Genomic DNA, 24,504 nt, shown 5'->3' with positions numbered 1-24,504 from the left:
CAACCACAATATATATATATATATAATTTGTATTATATATTAAAATATAATTAAAATATTTTTATATTTTAAAAAATTTATCTTGTTTTAATTAAATTTATTTTTAAAAATAATTTTAATTTAAAAATTTTAGGGATTCGAATCCCCAAAAGAGAACCTATCTCTGTCAAGGGTCGAGGATGGAGGATCATGATGGAAATTTGTTTCATGGTTGGTGTCAAGGACTCGCTCCATTGCCATTCTTAATGTCAATTATGCACTTAATACTCTAGATTTGGGATCTCCTACACAAGTATCCCTAACAGTTTGACACATGACAAATTGAATGGAAGTGCCGAATAGGTTGGACATCAGTTGTTAAAAGCCTCCTATCTCTCTCTCTCTCTATATATATATATTTCATTTACATAAAATTTAGGATAGAAGACTTAAACCTCCCCTAGATAAAGAAAACTGACTAATATATCCGAGTTAAATTTGGGATTAAATTGATTTATAGTTAATTTTGAGAAAAAATCCATCATCTTCAATTGTGAGAACTTGAGTACTGACGAAACTGAGCCTTTCTATTGAGAGAGAGAGAGAGGGAGAGAGAACGCCACTCTATTCCCAATTTTGTTAAGATGAGCATTCTGAAACTGCCTAAAACTAACGTGTCCATTGCACTTGATGATAATATTAGAGATTGGACATAGGAATACTGTCCTGCAACATGGATTGCACCACAAGCAAAAGTCCCTTTCAACAATCAATCTCGAGGGCTGCATTTTGTTACAATGCAAATACAAATATGTACTTTTCATAAATATCCTCTTTCCAGTTAAAAAATGCAAAGTGGATTCATAGTCTAACATGTTTTTTGCATTCTTTTTGTTGTTTGAAATTGGTGTAAAGCATGGATACACCATAAGAGTACAAAATCCAAAAATGCATACATTAATGCTCTCTCCTTAAGATACAAAAATGCAAAAAGTATATTTTTGATCTCTAAATCATTGCATTTTTGCATGTTAAACAACGTTTACAATATCAAATCGAAATACATAAATATGCTGATTCAACATTTGTATTACAAACAAATACAACCTAAAAGATGTAGAGAAAGAGCCAAACGAATACCTTGAACTTGAAGGAAGCGTAAATATCATCAACTTTGCCTTCATTTGTTTATACATAAATGGAATCACAGTTGCATGTATTATATAGTATTTATACGTACAGATATAAATATCAAATCGGGTTCATTTTTTCAACCCAAATAATTAATTTTCAGAAAAAAAAAGACGCTTTTCCACATGCCCAGTATGAATAAATGACTCTTCAAACTTTTAAATTTCCATAATGCCATATTTTTTTTTGTTTTTATAAAACGTAGAATCGGGTACTTGGCGATACCCCAATTTATCCTCTTTGCTTTCCTGCTTTAATCATTACACGTGCCTATCTGACTATCTCTTAATTTGTCTCCGCATGAAAAAGTATGCATCTGTACGTTAAATATGTAGCCACCTACTCCTGCCATTTTTTCCTTTTTTTTTTTCCACTCATAACACATATTGATTATATATATACACAGAAGCAACTAACGATGAAATTGAGAAGTGTAGTTAGAATCTATCTTCAGACAAGGGTTTCAGCAAAGTTGCAATAGTTTTGTTGTTATTTTGATGCATATATAGAATCGAACCAGTGGCTTGTCAAATGCTTCTCTGCTGGACAGTGGTGAGATCTGCTCGGAATGCTCTTTGAGCATGATTTGTTTCTCAAGCCATAAACGAGTTTGAGATTCTTTGCATCATCGTCAATCAATTAAAGTAAAATATTAGGAGAGTTGAATTGAACTAACAGGAGGAATTCAAATCGATTTGAATAGATGATCAGGGTGGATTTTGGATTCCTCAGTTGCTGTGGACTTCGCTGGTGCGACCGATTTATATGGATGAACTGGGGTAGGTTTTGTGATCCTAATCTTTTCATCTTTAATATAGCTTTCATCTTTTGATATAAAGACGGAAAAAAATTAGCTTCCTTTGGGAGTGCTTACTTAGTTCTTTGTGATGCCTTATGTGCCTTTGAATAGTAAGAGCCTAAAAGGTCGCCCGTTTAGTGATTGGGCACCTGTGTTTCGAAGAAGTTACTCAAAGTAGTTTTGCAGTACAATTAGAAACCGACACTAAGAGTCGGTTTTAAAGAAGCCAAAAGCATTTCTTGGCCCATCAAATAATTTTCAAAATACTTATATTACTCGATTTGAAAGAAACATTTTCACCAAACATTCATAAATACTTATTAATAAACACTTGTTTTTCTAATTTGCTCCCCAAGCGATGCGGTGCTTTATAGAAAGATCAGATGCTAGGTTTGCTGATAGGTCATAAAGAAAGATCAGTAATGGTGTTATTTCGTTTAACATGCATAATTACCAGGTATGAGTTTTAGAAAACTGACGTGGCAAGTTAATTCAACGTAACGCCAAGCCCAAGTGGCTTGAGCCGGCTAATATGTATGATTTTTTTCATAATGAAAAACGACTGCCACATGTTTATTTTGCTGACCTGGCAATTGTTTTTTTTTTTTTTATTAAAATATTTTGGGTTTGGGTTTAGATAATTGAGAGTATAAAATAGTCAATGTATTTCTTTTACCCTTCTTATCTCGGTTGAGCTGGTTTTCCGGCGAATTCTTGATAAGCAAAGAGGAAAAGGGGGCGGATGAAGAGGAAGAAACCACTGCCGTTGTTGAATGTTAAAGCGGTGGCGGTGATTTTGATAGATTCAAAAACCTTGAACCCTTTTTCCTTTATTTTTCGCCGTTAGAAACCCTGTTGGTGTTGAAATTTGGGTTTCTGCTCAGCTCATATTTCAACAATCACCAAGTAAGTTGCGGCAGCAGCAGCAAAACCTACGAGCTAGAAATTTGGGTTTCTGCATCAGCTCATATTTCAACAATAGCCAAGTAAGTTGCGGTAGCAGCAAAACCTACGAGCTTGAAATTTGGGTTTCTGCAAATACTACAAGAGGAATTGGGTTTCGATTACAATCCCCTATCGATTTATCTACAAATTTCCTTCATGGCGAGATTCTAATAGTTTTGTTTGGATTACAGGATCCGGAGTACTTGAATCTATCATACATCTTCTCGGTCTCGGTCTGATATATGAAACAGTAGTAGGAGTATAGTTACCCTATTTCCTATAACTTAGGGTAGTTTAAGAAATTTGTCCCAAAATATTTTGAGTTTGGGTTTGGGTAGTGACAATAGAGAGTGAGACCACTCAGCCACAACGACGGCGTTAAAATCCTATTTAATGACTTATTCGCTAAAAGACAAATCAACCAGCCATTCAGTTCAGTGTTGAGTCGCTTGTGCCATTTACAATGGGGAAAGTATGGGTAAGCCCATTTCAGATTTATCATAAATCCGTTTTTATGGGAGGAGGCATGCTTTCTGCTAGACTCCACTGTTTTGTCCGCTTCGACGGTATGGGAGGAGTCATGCTTTCTGTTAGACTCCTCTGTTTTGTCAGCTTCGACGGTATGGGAGGAGGCATGCTTTCTGTTAGACTCCTCTGTTTTCTATCATGTTTTCCACCAAACCTTCTTGGGTAGTCCGATCTTTCCATCCATCACTCTTTTCTACTGCTTTTCTTTTGTTCAATTTTTTTGTTATTGTTTGAACCATTTACTGAACTCTTCGTCTCTAACAATTTTTCGTTAGATGAAGAGTTTCATTTCATCATGCTCAAGAAATCCAAGAAATCCACCGTATTAGGTTTCTTGGCAACAATTGTTGTTTTATTGTTATTTTTCTCCACCTTGGGTTCATTACTGAAGACACCCCCTTTGCCCAATGGAGGGCTCAAGCTATGTCTTGGGTTTTGGTTAGAATTCACATTTAAATTCTTGCTGGTAGTGGAGGTTGTCCTTAGTTTGTTTCGTATCCATAACATGCTTTTCATCAATTACTGTCGTTTTTGTTCTTGTTATTGATGGTTTTTTTTTATCTCCTTTCTTCACGGTAGTTGCCATGGATGCCTTAATTGATATGGAGTTACGTTTTTGGCAAGCAATGATGGGACCAGTTGATTTAGGTTTTACAAACAATAAATCTATCGGCTCGGAACTTAATTTGGATGGAAGAAGAATGGGTGGTGGCTAGGGTGGTTCATCATCTAATTTACCTGATTTTCTAGTATTTCTACTCACCATCTCTCTAGGGCAAGCTCTTTTAATGCAATGGTAGCAACTGGGGAGTTATTGGCAAAGAAGACATTGGCATTATTGAACAGAAGTAGCAGATCAAAAGCTCTTTTAATGCAATGGTAACAACTGGGGAGTTATTGGCAAAGAAGACATTGGCATTATTGAACAGAAGTAGCAGATCAAAAGCTCTTTTAATGCAATGGTAACAACTGGGGAGTTATCGGCAAAGAAGACATTGGCATTATTGAACAGAAGTAGCAGATCAAAAGCTCTTTTAATGCAATGGTAGCAACTGGAGAGTTATTGGCAAAGAAGACATTGGCATTATTGAACAGAAGTAGCAGATCAAGGAAGAACTTGTTGTTGCAACTATGTATTGCCCTTCTAATCAGGTTTACGTGTTGCCGCACTAACTCATATACTTGGTCGTATGTTGCAAAGTCAAAATGCTTGATTTTCGAGCATTCTAAGTGGCATTATGTGGTTTCTAAAATCCAAGCCAGTCTATACAAAACCCAAAATATAAACTTTTTCGATCTCAGGAGAGTGAAAGCAGACAAGAAGGGAGAGAGAGGGAGGAGAGAATGAGATTGCAAAAGAAAAGTTTTGGGTTGTGAGTGGGAGAAATATGGAAAGAGGAAGGAGAGCGGGAGACCAAACAATGGCCCCAATAGGGTCATTTTAGTCTTTACATGTTAATTAATTAATTAACTTTCAAATAAAGAAAATAGAAATGAAAAAAAATTCGAGACTTGGAATGAATATAGGCACAAAATATTTGCACCTACACGTGAGACCCCTGTATAATATATATGGATATAGATAAGGAAAATTGTGATGTGAAATTGCCACCTCATAAACAAAACAAAAAGCTGAATTGGCGTGGGAATAAGTTGAGTTTAAATGCCATTTTGTGTTTCGTATGAAGTGGCCTGGATTTCAGATATATCAAATGAGCTTATCCGTACTTTTCCCTAATAAAGGCCCTAGAGACCGATAAGGTGACTATAGCCTTGCTGCCTTAACCGCTTCACCAGCTGCCACTAAAAGCTTAACCTGCTTGGCCGTATTGCTGCTGGTGATTTGTTGAACTCGATTCCGAAATATGAGATTTAGGGTTTCTCCAATATGGTCCGTATTTCCAAAACGTTTACAGCACTATCATCTCCGTTCTCACCGTCTTTACTTGTATTCGTTCGCAAGAAACCTCCAAATCGGTCGAGCTTCTATTAATGGCGGAACCGGCAGATCCGACGGTGCGAAGCTACTACTATCACTAAATCTGGAATTATTCAATACATTAGTTTTCCGTCACATCTTCATTTCTGATTTCTTGTGGCACGTGAACTACTTCGTCTCAAATTGCACGGTTTATTGTTGAAGCCATACTCTTCTATTTGCAGGTAATTCTTTTCTGGTGCCAGGCGCAACTGTGGCTACTCTGCTTATGCTTGGCATTCTTCATGCTCGGCGACTCTATGATGACAAGAAGGTATTATTAATTGTATAATTATGTCACTATAAAATGTGGATAAGAAGGTTATTTACTGATATAGCATTTTGCTTGTAGTCATTACATTCACTTTAAGTGTTTAGACATTCGAGACTGTTGTTTTACTGCGTAGGCAGTTCTCGAACGAGTATAGATTTCTTTACATGAGGGAACAAACTTTTGTTGGGTTAAATTGCTTGAGCATCTAGAGTTACAAGGAAAGAAAGAGGAAGGAGATGGAATTATGACCTTGCACCATTATTCACACCCCTAAAGGTCTAAACAATGTCAGTATCAAATGCTTTTAATTTATGTTCCCTATTTAAGTGCCATTACGTAACTTAAAGAATCTTTTAGCATGGGGACCTGGAGATTTTTCCCTAATTCTGCTATTAATGTTTAATTTGAAGTAACTCAATCAAATAATATCTGATGGACTTCTTTTTGGCCGACTTTTATTTTTTATTTTGGTAAAAGCTTTGGCAGAGTAATTAGGCGGACAGTGTTCAGTAGATTTTTCATATTTTTGCCAACTCAATGCATATTACTTTTAGCGGATGGCTGGGTTTTGTTGCCTAGATTTATATGTGGCCAATACCCTTCCTATAGTTGTCACTGCTTGGGAAGTTTTTCTTCTGCCAGCATGTCACAAGTGGTAATTCTCTGTCCTAGAAATGCAATCAATTGTTAAGGAAGTAAGAATCAACTTGAGATGGCTGTCAGTCTCGGAAAATGAAATTTTTTGGAAACTGGGAAATATAGCTTAATTCATGGTTATTGTATCTGTACTTTTCAATTGTTCTATACCCTGGTAAATATAACTTAATTCATGTGTTGTCTATATTCTGCTTATTCCTTATTTGTTCAGCTGTTTTACTGTGACAGGTTGAAGAGGCAAGGGAGCAGGGAATTGAATTTGAGTTTTCACCTGATGTGAAAGTAAACTATCTTTGTTTAATAATTCCCAATGTCTAAAATTCGTGCTTCTATCTTGTTCATGGCCTATTTATTGTAAGTTAACCCATGTAGCTTCTGATAAAAAGTTCTCTTACCTTGCAAACTCTAGGCTAGATTCTTGAGTCTCCTACCATTGCGCTCCATTTCACGCTTTTGGGGTTTCATAACAAGTGTGGTAAGTTTACTTTACCCATGAATCCATGATAATCTCACTCTTTTTTTCATTTTATAACACCACAACATTGGTGACTCATGTAGTCTACAACCTTCTTTTCTCATTTACCATGTAATTATTTTGGTAGGATGGGTCTGTTTTTTCACCTATAGTAATATATTTTGCATACCGTTTATATATAAAAAAAGCAAGGCTGACTCATATGTAGTGATATTAATGCAAGATCTGAAGCATATTTATATGATTTTTTTTCTAAAACAATAGTCATCTGAAAATATGTTTTATATTTGCCTTTGACACTCCAAGAAAAATTCCAATAGATACGGGTATATAATTACAAATTTAGGTTGTATGACACTTTGACAAGGATGTCCCCATGAATTGACAAATTTTGCAATGCTCGAAATATTATTCCAGTTTCTTTGAAATATATAGCTAATGTGAGTAGACTAATGCTATGCCTTGAAGGACTGTAAAGAGTTTAGTTCTATCTTCTATAAGACGTGTCATCACGAGCTGGACCCGAGTAACAAATCACATTCTCCAAGTGGTCTCTAATAGTCTTTGCATCAAAGAGGGACAAATTCAAAGATATCTGAACTAGGGAGATAAGGAACTCCCAAAGATAATAAGAAGGGCTACAACTTGGGCTGGGTTTGTTAACCCATCCCCAAAAAGGTCACATTGGGTTGGATTTTGGGTTAGGGTTAGAGTTGAAAAGCATGAACCCAACTTCAGGTTGGGTTAGGGTTGAGACCGTAACCAACTTGACCCAACCTAACTTCATATTTGTATGTATAAATATTATATGAATATGTATTTATGTATGTAAATATTTATAATATATGTATATGCAACTATGCATCCATGAATGTATATATGTATCATAGTTTTCAAGGCGCCAAGGCGAGGCTAGGTGACAGAGGAGTGCCTTGTCGCCTAGTCGTCGCCTAGGCAATGGACTTTTTTAAGTAAGAAGTGAAAAACATGTAACCTAGGGTAGTTCCCTAGGTTCCATAACCATATTTCCTGAAAATCAACATAATCCAACATATTCATGAGAAGAAAAGAAGAAAGAAAAAAAAAATTCAAAAAACATAGGGGTTGAACCCCTATTTCTGTTATAGGAAAAGAAGAAAAGAAAAGGTGGAAGAAGAAATCAGTATATAAACACACAAAATTAGTGAAGAAAAAGAAAATAATGTTTTGATTGGACAACATTTTATATGTTCTTCCTTACTTATTGGTTCAGGTTTTGAAGTCTTTGAGGGTTCAATACAGCATTTAGCAATGTTTGTGTTGATTAAACCCTAACAAATAAGAAAATTGTTGAGCGGGAGAAGAAGGAGAAGAATAAAGGAGGAAGGAAGAAGAATAAGAAGAAGAGGCAACTGAGTTAAGGCCTCAAAAAGAACTACTTTAGTCGAGTGAAGCTTTGTATTTACACTATATTGGCCGTACAACACAATAGGTCTACAAAATTATAAAAATACCCCTACGAGTACTAAACCTGTGTACAGTACATATAATACACCTGTCAACACTCCCCCTCAAGTTGGGGCATAGATATCAATCATACCCAACTTGTCACTGTGACCTTGGTGTCTGGAATGGTTTAGCCCTTTTGTAAAGATGTCTGCTAGTTGGTCTTCAGAGCTGATGTATGGAGTATACTTCGCCTGTGATGATTTTCTCTCTGATAAAGTGCTTGTCAACTTCAATATGCTTTGTTTTATCATGTAGTACCGGATTGGCAGCGATACTTATACCTGCCTTGTCACAGAGTAGAGTCATGGGTTTATCAACTGGAAAACCCAACTCTCCCAATAAATTATTTATCCACATACCTTCAGCTACTCCATGTGCCATTGCACGGTACTCAGCTTCAACACTGGATCTAGCTACCACGGTTTGCTTCTTACTCCTTCAAGTAACAAGGTTCCCTCCTACAAAGGTGCAGTAACCACTAGTAGACCTTCTGTCACTTTGAGATCCAACCCAATCTGCATTTGTGTAAATTTCAACTCTCAAATGTCCATGTTTCTGGGATAATAAACCAGCACCCGAGAACTTCTTAAGATACCGCAGTATTCTCTTCGCTGCTTCAAGATGAGTGGACCTAGGTGCATGCATGAACTGGCTGAGGATACCAACAGCATATGCTATGTCTGGACGAGTCATATAGAGGTACAACAATCTCCCTACAAGCCTCTGAAATTGCTTCACATCCTTAAGAGGTTCACCTTGGCTGTCACTTAACTTATGGTTGGGGTCAATGGGAGAGTCAGCTGGTTTAGCCCCAATCTTTCCAGTGTCCTTAAGCAAATCTAGGACATATTTCCTTTGGGAGATGAAGATACCCTTTTTTGATCAGGCAACCTCAATTCCAAGGAAGTATTTGGCGGGTCCTAGATCTTTCACTTCGAACTGAATGGCAAGGAAGTCTTTCAAACTTTGAATTTCATCCTTCCAGTCACCAGTAACAATTATGTCATCCACATATACTATTAGGGCAGCCATTTTACCTTCTACTCTTTTTACAAACAGTGTGTGATTTGACTGACATTGCTTGTATCCCCTCTGCTGAACTGTAGTATGAAATCTGTTGAACCAAGCTCTTGGTGATTGCTTCAGCCCATATAAAGACTTCTTCAACTTGCACGCCTTTTGTTCACTTCCTTGAGCCAAAAAACCGGAGGGTTGAACCATATAAACCTCCTCTTCAAGGTCACCATTCAAGAAGGCATTCTTGATGTCAAGCTGATGTAGATCCCAATTCAGATTGGCAGCAAGAGAAAAAAAGACTCTAATAGAGTTCATTTTGGCAACAGGGGCAAAGGTTTTTGCATAATCAACCCCATATACTTGAGTAAAACCCTTTGCCACTAAACAAGCTTTATACCTCTCCACGGTTCGATCAGCCCCATGCTTAATAGTGAACACCCATTTACATCCAACTGGATCCTTTCCCTTAGGGAGATCAACAAGTTCCCACGTTCCATTCTTATGAAGAGCATCAATTTCTTCCTTCATGGCCTTCGTCCATTCTGGTTCTGAGAGAGCTTCTACCACTTCTTGGGAATAGGGATACTGTCAATGGAGGTAAGAAAAGCATGAAATGAAGGTGAGATGTTCTCATAGGAAACAAAGTTGGAAATGGGGTGTTTAGTGGTGCACGACCTAACACCTTTCATGTGGGCAATGGCAAGGTCAAGATCATTAGCAACAGGGAGGTTGGGAGTCAAGTTACCTAAGTGAGTATGATCTTCCCCTAAGGAATTTGATGGCATTTGAGGTACGGCTTCTGGATTCTCCACAGCTCTTGAACCTGGTTGGCCTTTATGACGACGAGAAAAAACACGAAAAGGTGGAGGATCAGAAGGAGAAGGGGGAGAAGGAGAAGGAGTAGGAAAATGAGGAAGTTGAACCAGTTTCTCCTCATGCCTACACTCCCCCTGAGGAGAAACAGGAAAGAAAGGCTCATCCTCAAAGAAGGTAACATCCATGGAGACATAGAATTTCTGAGAAACATGATCAAAGCAACGATACCCTTTCTGAGAGAATGAGTAGCCAAGAAATATGCATCGGATAGCACGAGAGTCTAATTTCTCCCGGGTGGGAGATAGGTTTTGGACAAAGCACCGACAACCAAAAACACGAGGAGGAATAGAAAGAAGAGGGGCCTTAGGAAAGAGAAGCTGGTGTGGGGCTTTTGTACTCTAACCAACGAGAGGGCATTCGGTTAATGAGGTATGTAGAACAAAGGACGGCCTCAAGCCAAAATCGTTTGGGAACATTCATGTTGAGTAGTAAACCCCGTGCCACTTCAAGAAGGTGTCGGTTCTTCCATTCAGCCACACCATTTTGTTGTGGCGTGCGGGCACAAGAGCTCCAATGAAGTGAGCCATGTGAAACAAAGAACTCCGTGAGGTCACTATGAAAAAATTCTTTTGCATTGTTTGATTGAAATATTTGGATTTTAGTCTAAAATTGGGTGAAGACCATCCGTTGAAAATCTTGGATAATTTTTGGTACCTCCTCACGGGTTCGCATTGGATATACCCAAGTGTATCTGGAATAATCATCAATGAAGGTAATGAAATACTTGTAGCCACTCTCAGAAGGTAAAGTAACAGGGCCCCACACATCAGAATGCACAATGTGAAAATGAAACTCAGATTTACTATTTCTTTGAGGAAATTGAGTTCTACGACAATGCCATAAATACATTTTACTCTTTCTGAATTGACTCATAGACTCTATAACATGAAAGCCAGCCGTATTCTCCAGCATATAGAGTCCATTAACCATACGTCCCCTACCAATTGTCCTCCCCGAGGCCAGATCCTGAGTCACACAATAGGAAGGGAAAAAAGTCACCGAACAGTTTAAGGAATTTGTAACACTACTAACTAAAAACAAATTCATAGGGAATTTTGGGACATGAAGAACATTAGAAAGAGTAAGGCCGAGGGGAAGAGAGAGAGTTCATTGACCAGCTATGGAAGTGTATGATCCATCAGCTAGTCTCACTTTATCTCTTCCGGAAAGAGGGTGATAAGTTTGAAAGTAAGAGGACATACTAGTCATGTGTTTTGACGCTCCAGAATCAATGATCCATGGAGAGTCAAGGTCGTGAGAAGCAATATGGAAAGCTGTAGCAGGATTACCTGATGTGGATGCAAAAGAGGTGGTGGGAGGAGCACCCATCTAGCAAATTGCTCTACCATAAAGTTCCAAATGGTCACGGAAGGAGTTTACAATATCCTCCCTTGGGTCAGATCCAAAGTAGCTATGTTGGCCATGTGGTGTTTGAATCACAGTAGAAGTGGAGAGCTGATTCTCTCGAGTAACCATATTGGCCATGTGGTGTTTCTTGGTACCTTGTTGTTCGGGTCTTCTAATTACATCTGAGCCTTGCTTCTTAGGTAAATCATGAGCCCACTTTGGTTTCCCATGGAGATCCCAACAAGTATCTTTGGTGTGGCGGGGCTTCTGATAATTAGTGCACCACAATTTTCCTTATCTTCTACTTTCTTTTGGTTATCCCCTCTCTTGGAAGAAGGTCCACCACTAGTAGAGGAACCCCCCTTTGCCGCCAACACAATTGCATCCCCTTCGGTGCTGTTCATCAAGTTTCTTCTGCTCTCTTCAGACTTGACAAGAGCATAGACCTCCTGAATTGAAGGAAGATCCTTAGAACTTAGAATTTGTATTCTAATGGATTCATAGATAGGATTGAGACCATGTAAAAAGGTAAACACCTTTTGCTATGAGACAAGTTTCTTGTACAATTTTGCATCTTCATCACACTTCCAATCAATATTCTGGTAATGATCAAACTCCTTCCAAATAGTTGTCAAGTCAGAGTAATAAACCGATAAACTCCTCTCCCCCTGTTTACAAGTAGATAAAGCTGCTTGTAGTTGATAAATCTTGGCATAGTGTCGAAGTTCAGAATATATGGATTTTGCCTGTTCCCAGATCTCATTTGCAGTTTCAGCCCACTTGAAGTTTTTCCTTATTTGCGGTTGCATGGAAATCAAAAGCCAAGACATAACCATATTGTTCTCCTGATTCCATCTATCATGTTCTTCATTTCTAGAAGGTGGTTCTTTGATTCTTCCATTTATGTAGCCTATTTTTCCCCTTGTAGTTATGTATAGCTTGATCCCCCTTGACCACTCTAGGTAGTTTAAGGAACAATAGCCATAGGGAAGGATAGGTCACTGTTCCCATTCATTCCATTCAGCATTGTGGAGATTCCGAATGTAGCTGAATCTTCACTATTCATGATTCTAGGTTTAGAAGTACACAAAACCAAAGGCACACTGCCTTACAGAGCTGCTACAGTCCACAACTAGGCACTTGTAGATTTTCAGTTTCACAGAGAACCAAGCATAAACACTGCAGCTATGGTACAAGGTTGTATGACCTACACTGTGTAGGAGTCCACAGAACAATATACGAACTACACTTGCAGTGTAACCAGGTCTGAATAACCTACAGTTTTACAACTTTAATACAGCTTCTCAACTGAAAAAAAAAAAACCAGTAGGAACAGCAATACGAGTGGTGGTTCACCACACCTAATCGGCTGATATCCACTTTCTGGGGCAGCCGAACAGTCACTTAGGGTCTAGGGTTCATCAACAGTCCCTTAGAGAGCTGAATAGAGCAACACACAATCGGAGGAAGGGGGACAGTCCCTACTCAGATTTTGGGACATCAATAGTAGTACAAGAAGCGAACCATAAACAGAAACAAAAATTAGTTCAATACCTAGGTCACCCGAACTGTGAATAGGCAGTACAGTCATGGACTCAAACTTCTCTTCAGATCAGAACCTTCCTTCGTACATCTGGGATGGTTTTCTACAGTCTTTTAAGCCGAGCAACTCCAGTTACCAGCACCTAAGGCTGAAGAAGAAAAAAATTTGTAGCAAAACCCTTTTTTGCGCTAGGAAGTTGAGCAATCAGCCTTCTTGTAGCAGAACCCTACTTGGTAGTGGAGACAAGCAGTAGCACTAGAGAATGCTTCCTCTTCCTTGTCTTCGAGCATCAGGACTATAGCTTCTACACAGCAGTGGAGAGAGACCTCAGCTGGTTGTTTTCTAGGCCTGGACGGTCCTGCTCTGATACCATGTTGAGCAAGAGGAGGAGGAAGGAAGAAGAAGCGGCAACTAAGTTAAGGCCTAAAAAAGAACTACTTCAGTCGAGTGAAGCATTGTATTTATACTATACTGGCCGTACAACACAATAGGTCTACAAAATTACAAAAATACCCCTGTGGGTACTAAACCTGTGTACAGTACATATAATACACCTGTCAACAAAAATAATAAAAAGAAATTAGTATATAAACACACACAATGAATATTTTAGTTTAAAAGTGTCTATTTTATAATTATAACCTAAAAAAATTAAGAAAATAAAAGTTTTTTATAACACGCTATAGAAAACTGCTTGGCGGTTAGGCGAGGCCAGCCTCCAAGGGCGCCTTGTCGCCTTGACAACTATGATATGTATGTGTTCATATATTATTTTCATTGCAAGTATTCTCTTTTATGTATATATGTATTTATATATGTATGCATGCATTTATGCATTTAAAGTTATAGGCAAGTTTTTTTTAAAACATGATAACTATGTTCTTTTATACATAATAATGTTAAAATTGAATTATCTTTAACCCTTAAGTCTAGGAAATAAGAACATTTGGCAAAAGGAAGTAGTGAAGTCGGGGCCAACCCGAACCCAACCCAACTTGAAGTTTTAGGGTTTTGGTGTGTGTGTGGGGGGGGGGGGGTTTACTAGCTCAAGTTGGGTTAGGGTCAATGTGGACCCAACCTAACCAGATCCGACTTGCAGCCCTGAAAATAAGTGCACGAGAGAAATTGAGCTACAAATTGTATGTTTGTTCGAATTCAAATTTGAATTGGATCTAATCAAAACAATTGAAATTAGATATGTATATAATTAGTTTTGATGCTGCCAAATCTGGAGTCGAGGGCAGTGGAGTAATTTCCTAGGTCCGAGGGCTGCAGGCCTCACTTGCTAAGAATGAAAAGATGTCAAAGGCCTTGAGAGTGTTCCTAGGAATGACTACTTTGACGGTCAAGTTAGCCGAGAGCTCAAAGGAATCCCAAGGTTACCACAAGAGTTTAAGTGATAGCTCAGGTATGTGTGTACCTCTAACAGTAGTGCCCCTTTTATTGTAGGAGTCACCTAGGTGGGGAGTAATGTACGACGTGTAACCGTCCCATATATCGCGGTCACATAAGGGGACTTAGAGAGGCATCGGATGACCACTACCCCAAGTTAGTGGCTCAGGAGTAAATGCGCCTAGGACGTGTACCCGCATTAAGTGCTCCACAATCGCTAAGGGTGGGAATTACCCGAATGCTCTTATGAAACTACCATCTGTCGAAAATGCCCCTAGTGAATGCCACATGTTAGGATCCAGTGGGCTGACCAAATATACCTACATCAAGTTCAAATATGGATATACCACAATCCAATAATATTTCAACTTCTACACTAATACTTATATCACATAAAATTAATATATATCCACTTTCGATTGGTATAGCTGGTTGAATGTTTTATGTTTACTAAAGTGTCATATGTTCAAGTCTCATAAAGGTTATTTTCAAGTCACTTTATTCATGATATACAACATTGAATTCATTTTTAGTTTATTTTATTAATGACATTATAATATTTTAATTATTTTTAGTTTAATTTATTAATGGTATTCAACATTCGAGTCAAGTGTGAGCCCATTCTAAATCTGATGGATATGATTCAATTTCAATTTGGATATTAACAAATCAAATTGATCTAAATATGCCCAAATTGTTCCAATCCATTTGCACTCCTAAGAGAAATAGATGGTGCACATAGGGCTGTGATTCTAAATCTGCATTCCCTTACTATTATAGGCACTGTGAATAACAATCAAAAGAATTTCGTTGATGACATAACCAATTGCAAAAAAGAGATGTCCAAGATGCATATTAAACAAAAGAAAAGAACGAGCCCATTGCAAAGTTGTGCCATCCCCCCCCCCCCCCCTCGTGCTAAGTTGTATGCCACTCGATTTAGCTCAGTTGGAGTTCATCTCAAAATAGTATGGCAGGAGGCTAGAATTTATCTGATTTAATTAAGCAAGTAACCGAGTCAGACAATATCCATGGTATTATTACAGAGCTTTTACCTCACCTAATTGCATTGAAAGATATTCTATTTCTATTTGGAGAGGCCTTTTCGATACAACAATCCCAAGATTAAAACAGAGAGCCGTCATTTCAGCCATGGTAGTGTTTACTTCTCTGGTTGGACTACTGCAGGCACATGGTAACCCTCCATCTCTATTGGGCCAAGCATAGAGTCTAATTTCCTCAATAAATGGAGATCCGTTGCCACAGTTTCCTCTTGGGAAGGGGCAGTAGATGATTGTAGAATAGCCAATAAGTTTTCTGATCTCTCCCCAATTGAGGGCTTTATATTCTTGACAATTTAGTTGCTTTAGTAGTCACATACAGGCCAATATTGTACTAGTAAGTTATTTTGAAGGAAAAGTAGCACCTTTGGAGACTTAGTGCTTGAGTGTAATGCCTAGCATCATGACCTGGGGTACTGTGATATAGCATTTAAGATAATTTTGATGTTAATTCTTGTTCAAATAGAAGTTTACTTCTCTCAGCTCCTTTTTCTCCTTTTTTTTTTTCTTTTTTGACCATTAAATCTCTAAGTTCTTGGACATGAAACTCTTCAGAGGCTAGATCCCATCAAGACAAGCCTATATTTTCAGCAATTGAATATTTTCTTGTATGGGATATGATTTTACTTTTTATCATTTTATTTAGGAAGTTGGAACATATGGATGGCCCAGTACGTGGCAAGGCAAGGAAAAGCCAGCTAAGAAACTTTATTATGTTTCTGGATCTAGTTAGTAGTAATTTATTACTGAAATGAAAGCTTATAAGGAGCTCTTTATAGTTAGGAAAACACTCAAGGTCCTAGTTTGTTATGATTTAACTAGGGTCGGTTTGAACTTGAATAGTCCAACTGTCCAATCTGGTCCAAGTCTGACAAGATTGAGACAAGTCTGATCTCTGAAGTAGTTGAAATAAGGCCTGGTCTAGTTGATCAACATCTCTGCACCTGTGGGTAATATATTGCTGCTGTTTTTTTCTACTGGATAGTTAAATTTCCATTTGCTTTAAATTTGAGTTTTGTTTCTTGTATGTTTTTTTTTTCTTGATTCTTATTGTTTTTCTTATGTGTGGTTTCACATATCCTCCCTCTACAGTTATTGTCATTTGTCTTGTAATTAAATTTGAACTCTAATGTGTTTCACTTTGTGTTCACTAATGTTTTACCTGCTAAATTCTGGTTTTCAGGAAATTCCTGTTCCTTTGCGTCCTTTAATCTACAAAGGCTGGGCACGGGCATTTCATTCAAGTATTGTTGTTTGATTTTTCTTTTTACATCAATAATTAGAAGCTATGGTTATTATGTTGTGCTTTGTCTTGATTTATATGCTAAGCTAAAATACAATATAATAGAGTAAATTAAAATAAAGAATGAACAGTATGATTATTTTTCTCCAATTTATGGCAGGCTTTCTTAGAGGATACTGTCCACCTCTCAAAATGGATTAGTGTGTGCAAGTTACCTGCACTGTTACTGTGGAACATGTCATGAATGCCAATTTATGTGTTCTGAGGTGTCTGGTATGCCAATCTCCAGAAATCATGGCACAGGAACACAACAATAAAGGACTTTCAGAATTCAGTTGTTGTTTCTTTCAGATTATCCTTTCTGTCCTAATGCCAGCATTGGGAGATTTCTTAGTTTTGAGGTGTTCTATAGTGACAGCTGTGCACCTTGAAATTTTAGGGTTCCACAAGAGGGAGGCCATTCAACTTCAACCATGAAAGTAATTCCAAGCTCTAATGGGATCAATGTGCTATGTCCTAAACAAATTCTGCCAAGCAACCTTTTCTTATACAAAATTCTTTATATCTTGCAGACAATACTTAGTCTCTTTTTGGTAACAATACTTAATGACTTGAGACTTTAGTAAGATCTACTTACAACTTACAAAGTTCAGTTTGCAAATGGTATCTCAGAAATTACCTTATTATTTCAATGATAAAACTTATCTTGCCTCTGCTTTCTGGTCATCAATTAAGCATGACCCCTTGTGCATATCAATGCAAACATTACTCTCATAAAAGGGAAAGGTTCTACTGTAAGGGAGTTAATGTCCGAATAATTTGACCTAGTACTCATTAATCTTTGTTCAAATAGCCACGTTATTATAAAACCTTGTGTTCCAAATGGATTTAAAATATGAAGCTCCTTTTACTACTTTCACATTTATTTTACAATTGGTTTGGTAACAAGGATGTTGGCTTGACCTTGGAGAATTCTTGAGGCATGTGGTAGCAGAATATCCAGCCTTTTTCTGTTTTGCATGCTTCATTGGTGATATCAAAGTATGCTTGTGTTCTTCATTGCAGATTTAGAAGAAGCGGCTTTACCTTTGGATGCATATGCATCATTGCAGGATTTTTTTGTTCGCACACTTAAAGCAGGCTGCAGGCCTATAGACCCTGATCCTCATTGTCTGGTAACTGGTAACCAGCTCCTGCAACTTCTTATTGGTGTTGCTTCTTCTCTAAATCATGTAATATTGCTGACTGATGCTACAATTTGTTAATGAAATAGGTCAGTCCTGTAGATGGTACCATTTTGAAATTAGGTGAACTGAAAGAATTGGGTGCAATGATTGAGCAAGTCAAAGGTTTCTCTTATTCAGTTTCTTCTCTTCTTGGTGAAAGTACATTCCTTCCTATGAATGTCCAAGAGGATACACATGGTGAAAGTAACAAACAGAAGAATACAAAAGAAGCAAGTAAAAAATCATGGTGGCGAATCTCATTGGCTTCACCTAGGAGGAGGAATCCTGAACCAGCATGGTAATGGAAAGTCATTAATTTTCTGTTCCTAAATAATTGTTCACATTCTGCACTCCCCAAATACAGAGTGTAGAAACTTGTGATCTATGAGAACATGTTAATGTGACTATCATGGAGAACATGATGTCTTCCCCCTTGTTTTTTATTGGATTGTTGGATCTTTTGTCGCTTAATGTCTAAATATTTTATGTAATACCTTGTAAATTAAAAAGGCAAGATGGGAAGGAAGCTTAGATGGGCATCAAGTATGGTTACAATATACAGAGATGCTATGTACAAAAGATGCACTTATTCAAAAAAAAAAAAGATGCATAAATGAAGAGGAAAAACCCCATGAACAAAAACTTAAATGGACACTAAGTAGTGGCAGGGTACATGGTTCCATATATTTTAAAGATGGCTTAAGAATATGGTTTTTTTACCCTATTTTTCCTACATACATGATATGGGTTCCTTCAATCTCCTTTAGCATAAATTACCAAACAAATAATAGCCCCAAAATCCTTGCTTACTTGCTCAATATATCAGCTTCTGTCATCAAACACATCGGAGTGGGTTCTCCAAAAGATATAATTTTGGGAAAAGGGGTTTTCCCAAGTTAATTGGAAGCAAGTTCTATGGAACTATCTTCTTGAACTTGAACACATTCATCAGAAATGCCAGGACAAAACTTCAATAGTTGAGTGGGTCACCCATTAATAACCAAAAATATGGAGAAAATAAATCCAAATCTTCAAGGAGATCTCCAAATGTGATGTGGATGATAAACATATTGACTCCATACTTGCATTGTGCAGATAACACAGTCATCATGAATTTAATGATCCGATCATACTGTGTATATTCTTATTGTTTTACTGGGGATTGATTGTAAATCTTTTCATTGTATCAGGTTTTTTTAAGTGCTTCCATTCTTGACACCCAAGTATGAAATGGCAGAAATACATCACATTGTTCTTGATCAGTTCTTGATTAGTAAAGTTGCCTGAAGTTTTAAGACAAGAAACATCATGTGGTTCAGCTATTATACTACTTTAAATTTTATATAATACTGCTTTAATTTTCAAGTAAATTAGGAAAGGGACCTCCATAAATCTGCTGATTAGATATGCCTAGTTACTGAGAGAAACTCTTGGCTGGATTATGCTAAAGTTGAAATTTAAAATTGCAAATTGTGAGTAGCCATAGATTCTATGGTTGGTTGAGATAGATGGTACTGTGATCAAGTTGCACTTTACATTCTAAAGTTTAAATGCCTGTTTGTAATTCTCAGGATCTAAAAAATATGTAAGATAAAAAAAGAGAAAAGAAAAGTAAGATAAGATCTTAAGCATTTGAGATGGTGCAATTATTGCTCTTTTTAATGTCTTCACTTTAGATGTGTTAATTCATGCTTCACTCATACATGAAACTCTAGATTCTCGATCTGAAATATTGAGACTTTACAATAGTGTATTTTCTCATTTCCTCTTTCAGCATCATTGATAAAACCTTTATATTCTGGAAGTTATTTCTTTTGTTAATTTTGCTTAACCAATTATAATATCATATATTTTTATTCTATGAAGATCGAATACCATTTTATCAAGTGTATTAATAATTTGTTGCAGGTCACCTTTTCCCTTTGAATGAACGTGCCACACGAACAATCAGAAACCTCTATGTGGAGAATGAAAGGGTAAGACAATTTGTTTAGCATGTGTGGATGTTTAGAATTGGTTTTGGATCTTGGAAGAAGAGGCAATCGGCATAATCAAAATTAATAAGACATATTTTTTTATTGAATAGTAGTCAAAGAACATAATAAATGATAAAACGTTTTCCTAGTGTATCTGGTGATTAATTTCTTAGACAAATCTCAAATCACCAAGTGCAGTCTCTGGAGGCAGCTAGCCTTTTCAACCATCTGATGCATTGGAGAAGCCATTTATTTTTCTCTCCTTCGAGATTTCAATGAGGTGGATTTTTTTTTTTCTTTTTTGAATAGACAATGTGTGCATTCAAGAAGTCACTTGGTACAAGTTTTTAATTAAGGAGTTGCAATATAGTCACAGTGGTTTGAAGTCACACGTTATCTTTCTGGAAATGATTGACTGTTCCTTTTTCACTTAAGGGTTTTTTAAGTTGAGCTATCTAAGCTGAATGGTAAAAGTGGATCCTCCATTCATTTATATGTGGATGCTTCTGTGCAATGTCAATCATATGATTATTTGGGATAGATGACTAGGAAAACGGGGAGAAGATAAAATCAGAAATGATAATTTGCAAGAACTGATCAGTAACACCCACTGGTGATAAAATAGAGGAAAACATAATGTGATGGTTTGTTCAAGTGAAACAATTACTAATGTATGTACCAGTCAAGTTGTGCATGTTGAAGGTTCAAAGTGACAAGGAGAAGGTTGGAAGGAACCTGGGTTCAGGTAGTGAGGAAAGATTTATTTATTAGACCATCATTCTTAATGGGATATGTGACCCTAGGGCAAATGATTCTGTCTATTAATCCATGTAGGTGGGATACAATTTGAGCTGTGTCAGAAACATGTCTTTTTGTTTATTACAGTTGATAAGACATGGTATCTCAGGTTGACAAGCATGAGAACTCAGGTTCGAATCTGAGAGTGGCCATGTCAAAAAATCCCAAAGGTTAGGTTTGTCTCCAGTCTATTCCTCCCAAGTCCCCAGATAGCCAGGGCTAGGATTGGGTGATGGCCCTTATGATTGAAAAGGCATGTAGAATTAAGTTCTGTATAGATCTGATGTTTTATATGGATTTGATATTTAATGTAGAGTGTTCTTTTTTTTCTTCTTTCTTTCTTTTATAAAGACACCAGCATCTTAGAGTCTTCTTGGGCTATATTTTGTTATACTTTCTAGTAATCCAACTTTTTGCGTTCAATCAATTCAGTACAGTTTAGTGGAGCAATATTAGCTTACATTGTTTTAATGGAAAATCATTGGTATCATGATCACATCTATATGTTCTTCTTGCCATCAGGTTGTTCTTGAAGGTCAATGGGCCCAAGGGTTTATGGCAATTGCAGCAATTGGTGCAACAAATACTGGATCTATTGAGGTTTATTACCTGCCGAGTTCCTTTTATTTTTCTGCTTGTGTTATGCTAAGTTCTTTCTTAAGCTCATATTTGCACTGACAAGAAGTCGATTTTATTATAATGAAGTGCTCTAAAAAAATCAGAATTACATATTTCTACTATCTAGGGTGGAATCCTCTCAACTACTCATTTCTTCTTTTTTCTATCCCCCCCCCCCCCCCCAAAAAAAAAAAAATATATATATATATATATATATAATAAAGAAAGAAAGAAAGAAAGAAAGAAAGAAAGAAAGAAAAGAAAAGAAACAAAAAATGACTAAATATTTTCTTCCGTTCCAGTCCCATAATCTCCTTTTCCCAATCCTTGAGACTTAGTGACCAAATTTTCACATTTCAAAGCTGTCTAAAACCAGAGCTGTTTTCTGGGCTATGTGATGAGATTGAATGCTAAGTTTTCCTTTGTATCCCTCATCTCTTTTTCTATTGTTTGGTTAACTTCAAATGTTGTTTTCACCTGGAATGCTTTCCTGTGTTTCTGTCTATTTACTGCTACTTAGCCTGAAGGAATATCTAATCACGACTAGTTGTATGGGACAAAGTCTACTAACTTGCAGATGTACTTTGCAGGCATATAGACCATTACAGATTTATACGAATCTTTATTATACTTGGATTTTTCATTCTTGCCGATAAGTTGATGACCCAAGTCTATGCTTGCACTTGGCAGCTTGTCATTGAACCAGATCTGCGAACAAACAGACCAAGAAAAAAGTTTCTGCACTCAGAGCCCCCGGATGAACGTATCTATGAACCTGAAGGTGTTGGTGTGATGTTCAAGAAGGGTGAAGAGGTTAGGAATGCACTTAGATCATGTTTTTCAGAATCTAAATTCCAAGGCTGTGTTTGGTTGCAATGCAAATAAATTTGTACTGATGCAAAGCCATGGAAGTGCAAATTATTTGAGTGTAAATTCTGACCTATTTTTGTTTCATATTTTAGCTTATTTTGTTTGATTGCAGTACAAATGAAGTAAATTAAGACATGAAGCAGAATAAAGTAAAATCCAAAACAAAATTAAACAAGAATTTGCATTTTTTACATTTGCATTCCTATGCATTTGTACTAGTGCAAATAAATTTGCACTGCAACCAAACACAGCCTAAAGAGTAATGTACTTCAATAGAAAACAAGAAAATGATTTAAAATGTGGGCAACTCATGATTGAATCAATCTACAGAGGCTTTTTCACTAATTTTTTTGTGGTGAACGAGATTTTTTTTTATGAACGAGATCCATTGAAGAATTGAAAGATTAGATGGAAAAATGTTTTTTACATGTAATCTATAAGCAGTCTCTGCCATCCATTTAGACTTGCACTCTAGATTGTTAGACTTCAGGTGCTTTCACACATGGAGCTTGTATTCTGCTTTCTACTTACCGTTACTGCTTTTGTTGTGCTGTTCCTGTACTCTTTAACTTGAATATGCTTTAATATTCTCAGATGGCAGCATTCAATATGGGATCTACTGTAGTGCTTGTTTTCCAAGCTCCTGTATCGAAATCTCTCCAAAATGATGACACCTCCTCATCAGAATTCAAGTTCTGCGTCAGTCGTGGGGATAAAATTCGTATGGGGGAAGCTCTGGGTAGGTGGTCTGAAAGGTAGTAATGCCATGAATATTGTCTAGTTGAATTATCAGTTGGTACAAATACCGATGGATCGTTGAGCTGATAGCTCTGCTAACTTATCACACTTGGTTCAGAATGTGGTATCTTCTATGGACCAACACATTTCACTCGCATCACTGAATTCACTTCTCACGTAGGGCTATAAATGGTTTCTGTTTGTCTGAATTGGAATTTGAATCCATGCAAGGGTGATTGGATCGAATATGGAGTCATTCTCGTCGAATTCGGTAAATATTTGAGTATGTACGCTTTTATTACATAATATAATCCATTAGTAAAATTGGTTTGTATATCGTATGGTTACTGAAGAGTTATAGGTTCAAGACTTGTACAAGATATTTTCAATTCATTTTATTTGATAATATATAATGTTAATACATAAACGAAACCAATGATAAATATTCGTTTTTTTTTTTTTTCGAATCAAGTTTGGATCCAGGAATACTTTGATCCGTTTGCAGCACTACTCTCTATATGTCCGGGTAACTGAATCAGTTAAGTTTTCTCCGTTTCCTATGTAGAAAGCCGTAAGTCTAGTCGACTTGTGGGGTATTCTTAATGGACTGATGATGTATGTGTGCTAATAAATAACAATAAGCATTTTGGAAATGGCTTATGTTAATGCAAACCACCATGATAATTCCACATTCCACTCCACGTCAAAATTTCACATCGTAACGGTATAGAGTAATAGAGGTGCACAACAGAGGGGATGTAAGTTTGCTTCATTCCTGGAATGATTCTAAGCTGCTCGTACATTTTCCATATCAGCAAATGGCACACGGACACACGGTATTTAATGACTTGAATGAAGTAGGAACGTAAGAACGTGATGACAGGGGCATTTGACTTGGCACTCACCAGTCAACTGCTAAGTTGATGCTTCATAGTATTTCTGGAGAGGGTCAACACCTGGAACCTGGTCTGTCTTACTAAACGGATAAACTGATCTATTCTATAATTCTATCGACATTGAAAGCAGTGAACTGAGACCTACTTGACAGGTAACTGTCACGAAGATTACTTGTGTACTTGTCATGAAGCAGTTTACACGTCTCTCAACTTTAGCCATCCGCCATGGCCCACCTATGTATAGTTCTAAGTAGGGATGCAAGTTGGGTCGGAAGGCTTAATGTCAATTCTAACCCAACCCTAAGTTCTAAACTCCTAACCCGATTTACCCAATTCTAACCCTTATTCTAACTAAATACTTTTAACCTTGTCCTAACCCAGGTTGGCCCTAACCCAATCTTCCCATTCCTCAAAATCTCATAAAACTTCTTAATCTCAAATCTTAATTCAACTTTCACTGCATATATTAATCCTATGTTTTATTAGTATTTATTTGTTAACATTTTTATGTTATTTAAGTACAAAATTCAAAAAGAGAGAGAGAGAGAGAGAGAATCAGCATGAGAATGGAATCGGATATTGTGCCCGT

The 24,504-nt window shown here is 37.1% G+C and overlaps 1 protein-coding gene across 1 annotated transcript; it reads left to right on the top strand.

Annotated features, from left to right (window-relative positions):
* The first annotated feature begins 2,651 nt into the window (after positions 1-2,651).
* On the top strand, positions 2,652-23,455 carry PSD1 (phosphatidylserine decarboxylase 1). Its single transcript, XM_088976464.1, is given in 12 exon segments — positions 2,652-2,955; positions 3,106-5,458; positions 5,606-5,694; positions 6,580-6,633; positions 6,761-6,826; positions 16,734-16,794; positions 17,859-17,968; positions 18,067-18,317; positions 19,872-19,995; positions 21,316-21,393; positions 22,102-22,224; positions 22,876-23,455. Coding segments are annotated over 11 exon segments (1,272 nt in total). The 5' UTR covers positions 2,652-2,955; positions 3,106-5,307; the 3' UTR covers positions 23,041-23,455.
* The last annotated feature ends 1,049 nt before the right edge of the window (positions 23,456-24,504 follow it).

Source organism: Nelumbo lutea, chromosome 1 (genome assembly GCF_056320005.1).
Source record: "Nelumbo lutea isolate HS-2025 chromosome 1, American lotus-T2T, whole genome shotgun sequence".
NCBI classification, from domain to species: Eukaryota; Viridiplantae; Streptophyta; class Magnoliopsida; order Proteales; family Nelumbonaceae; genus Nelumbo; species Nelumbo lutea.
Note: the sequence above shows the minus strand (reverse complement) of the source record. Positions and strands in the feature narration are given on the sequence as shown.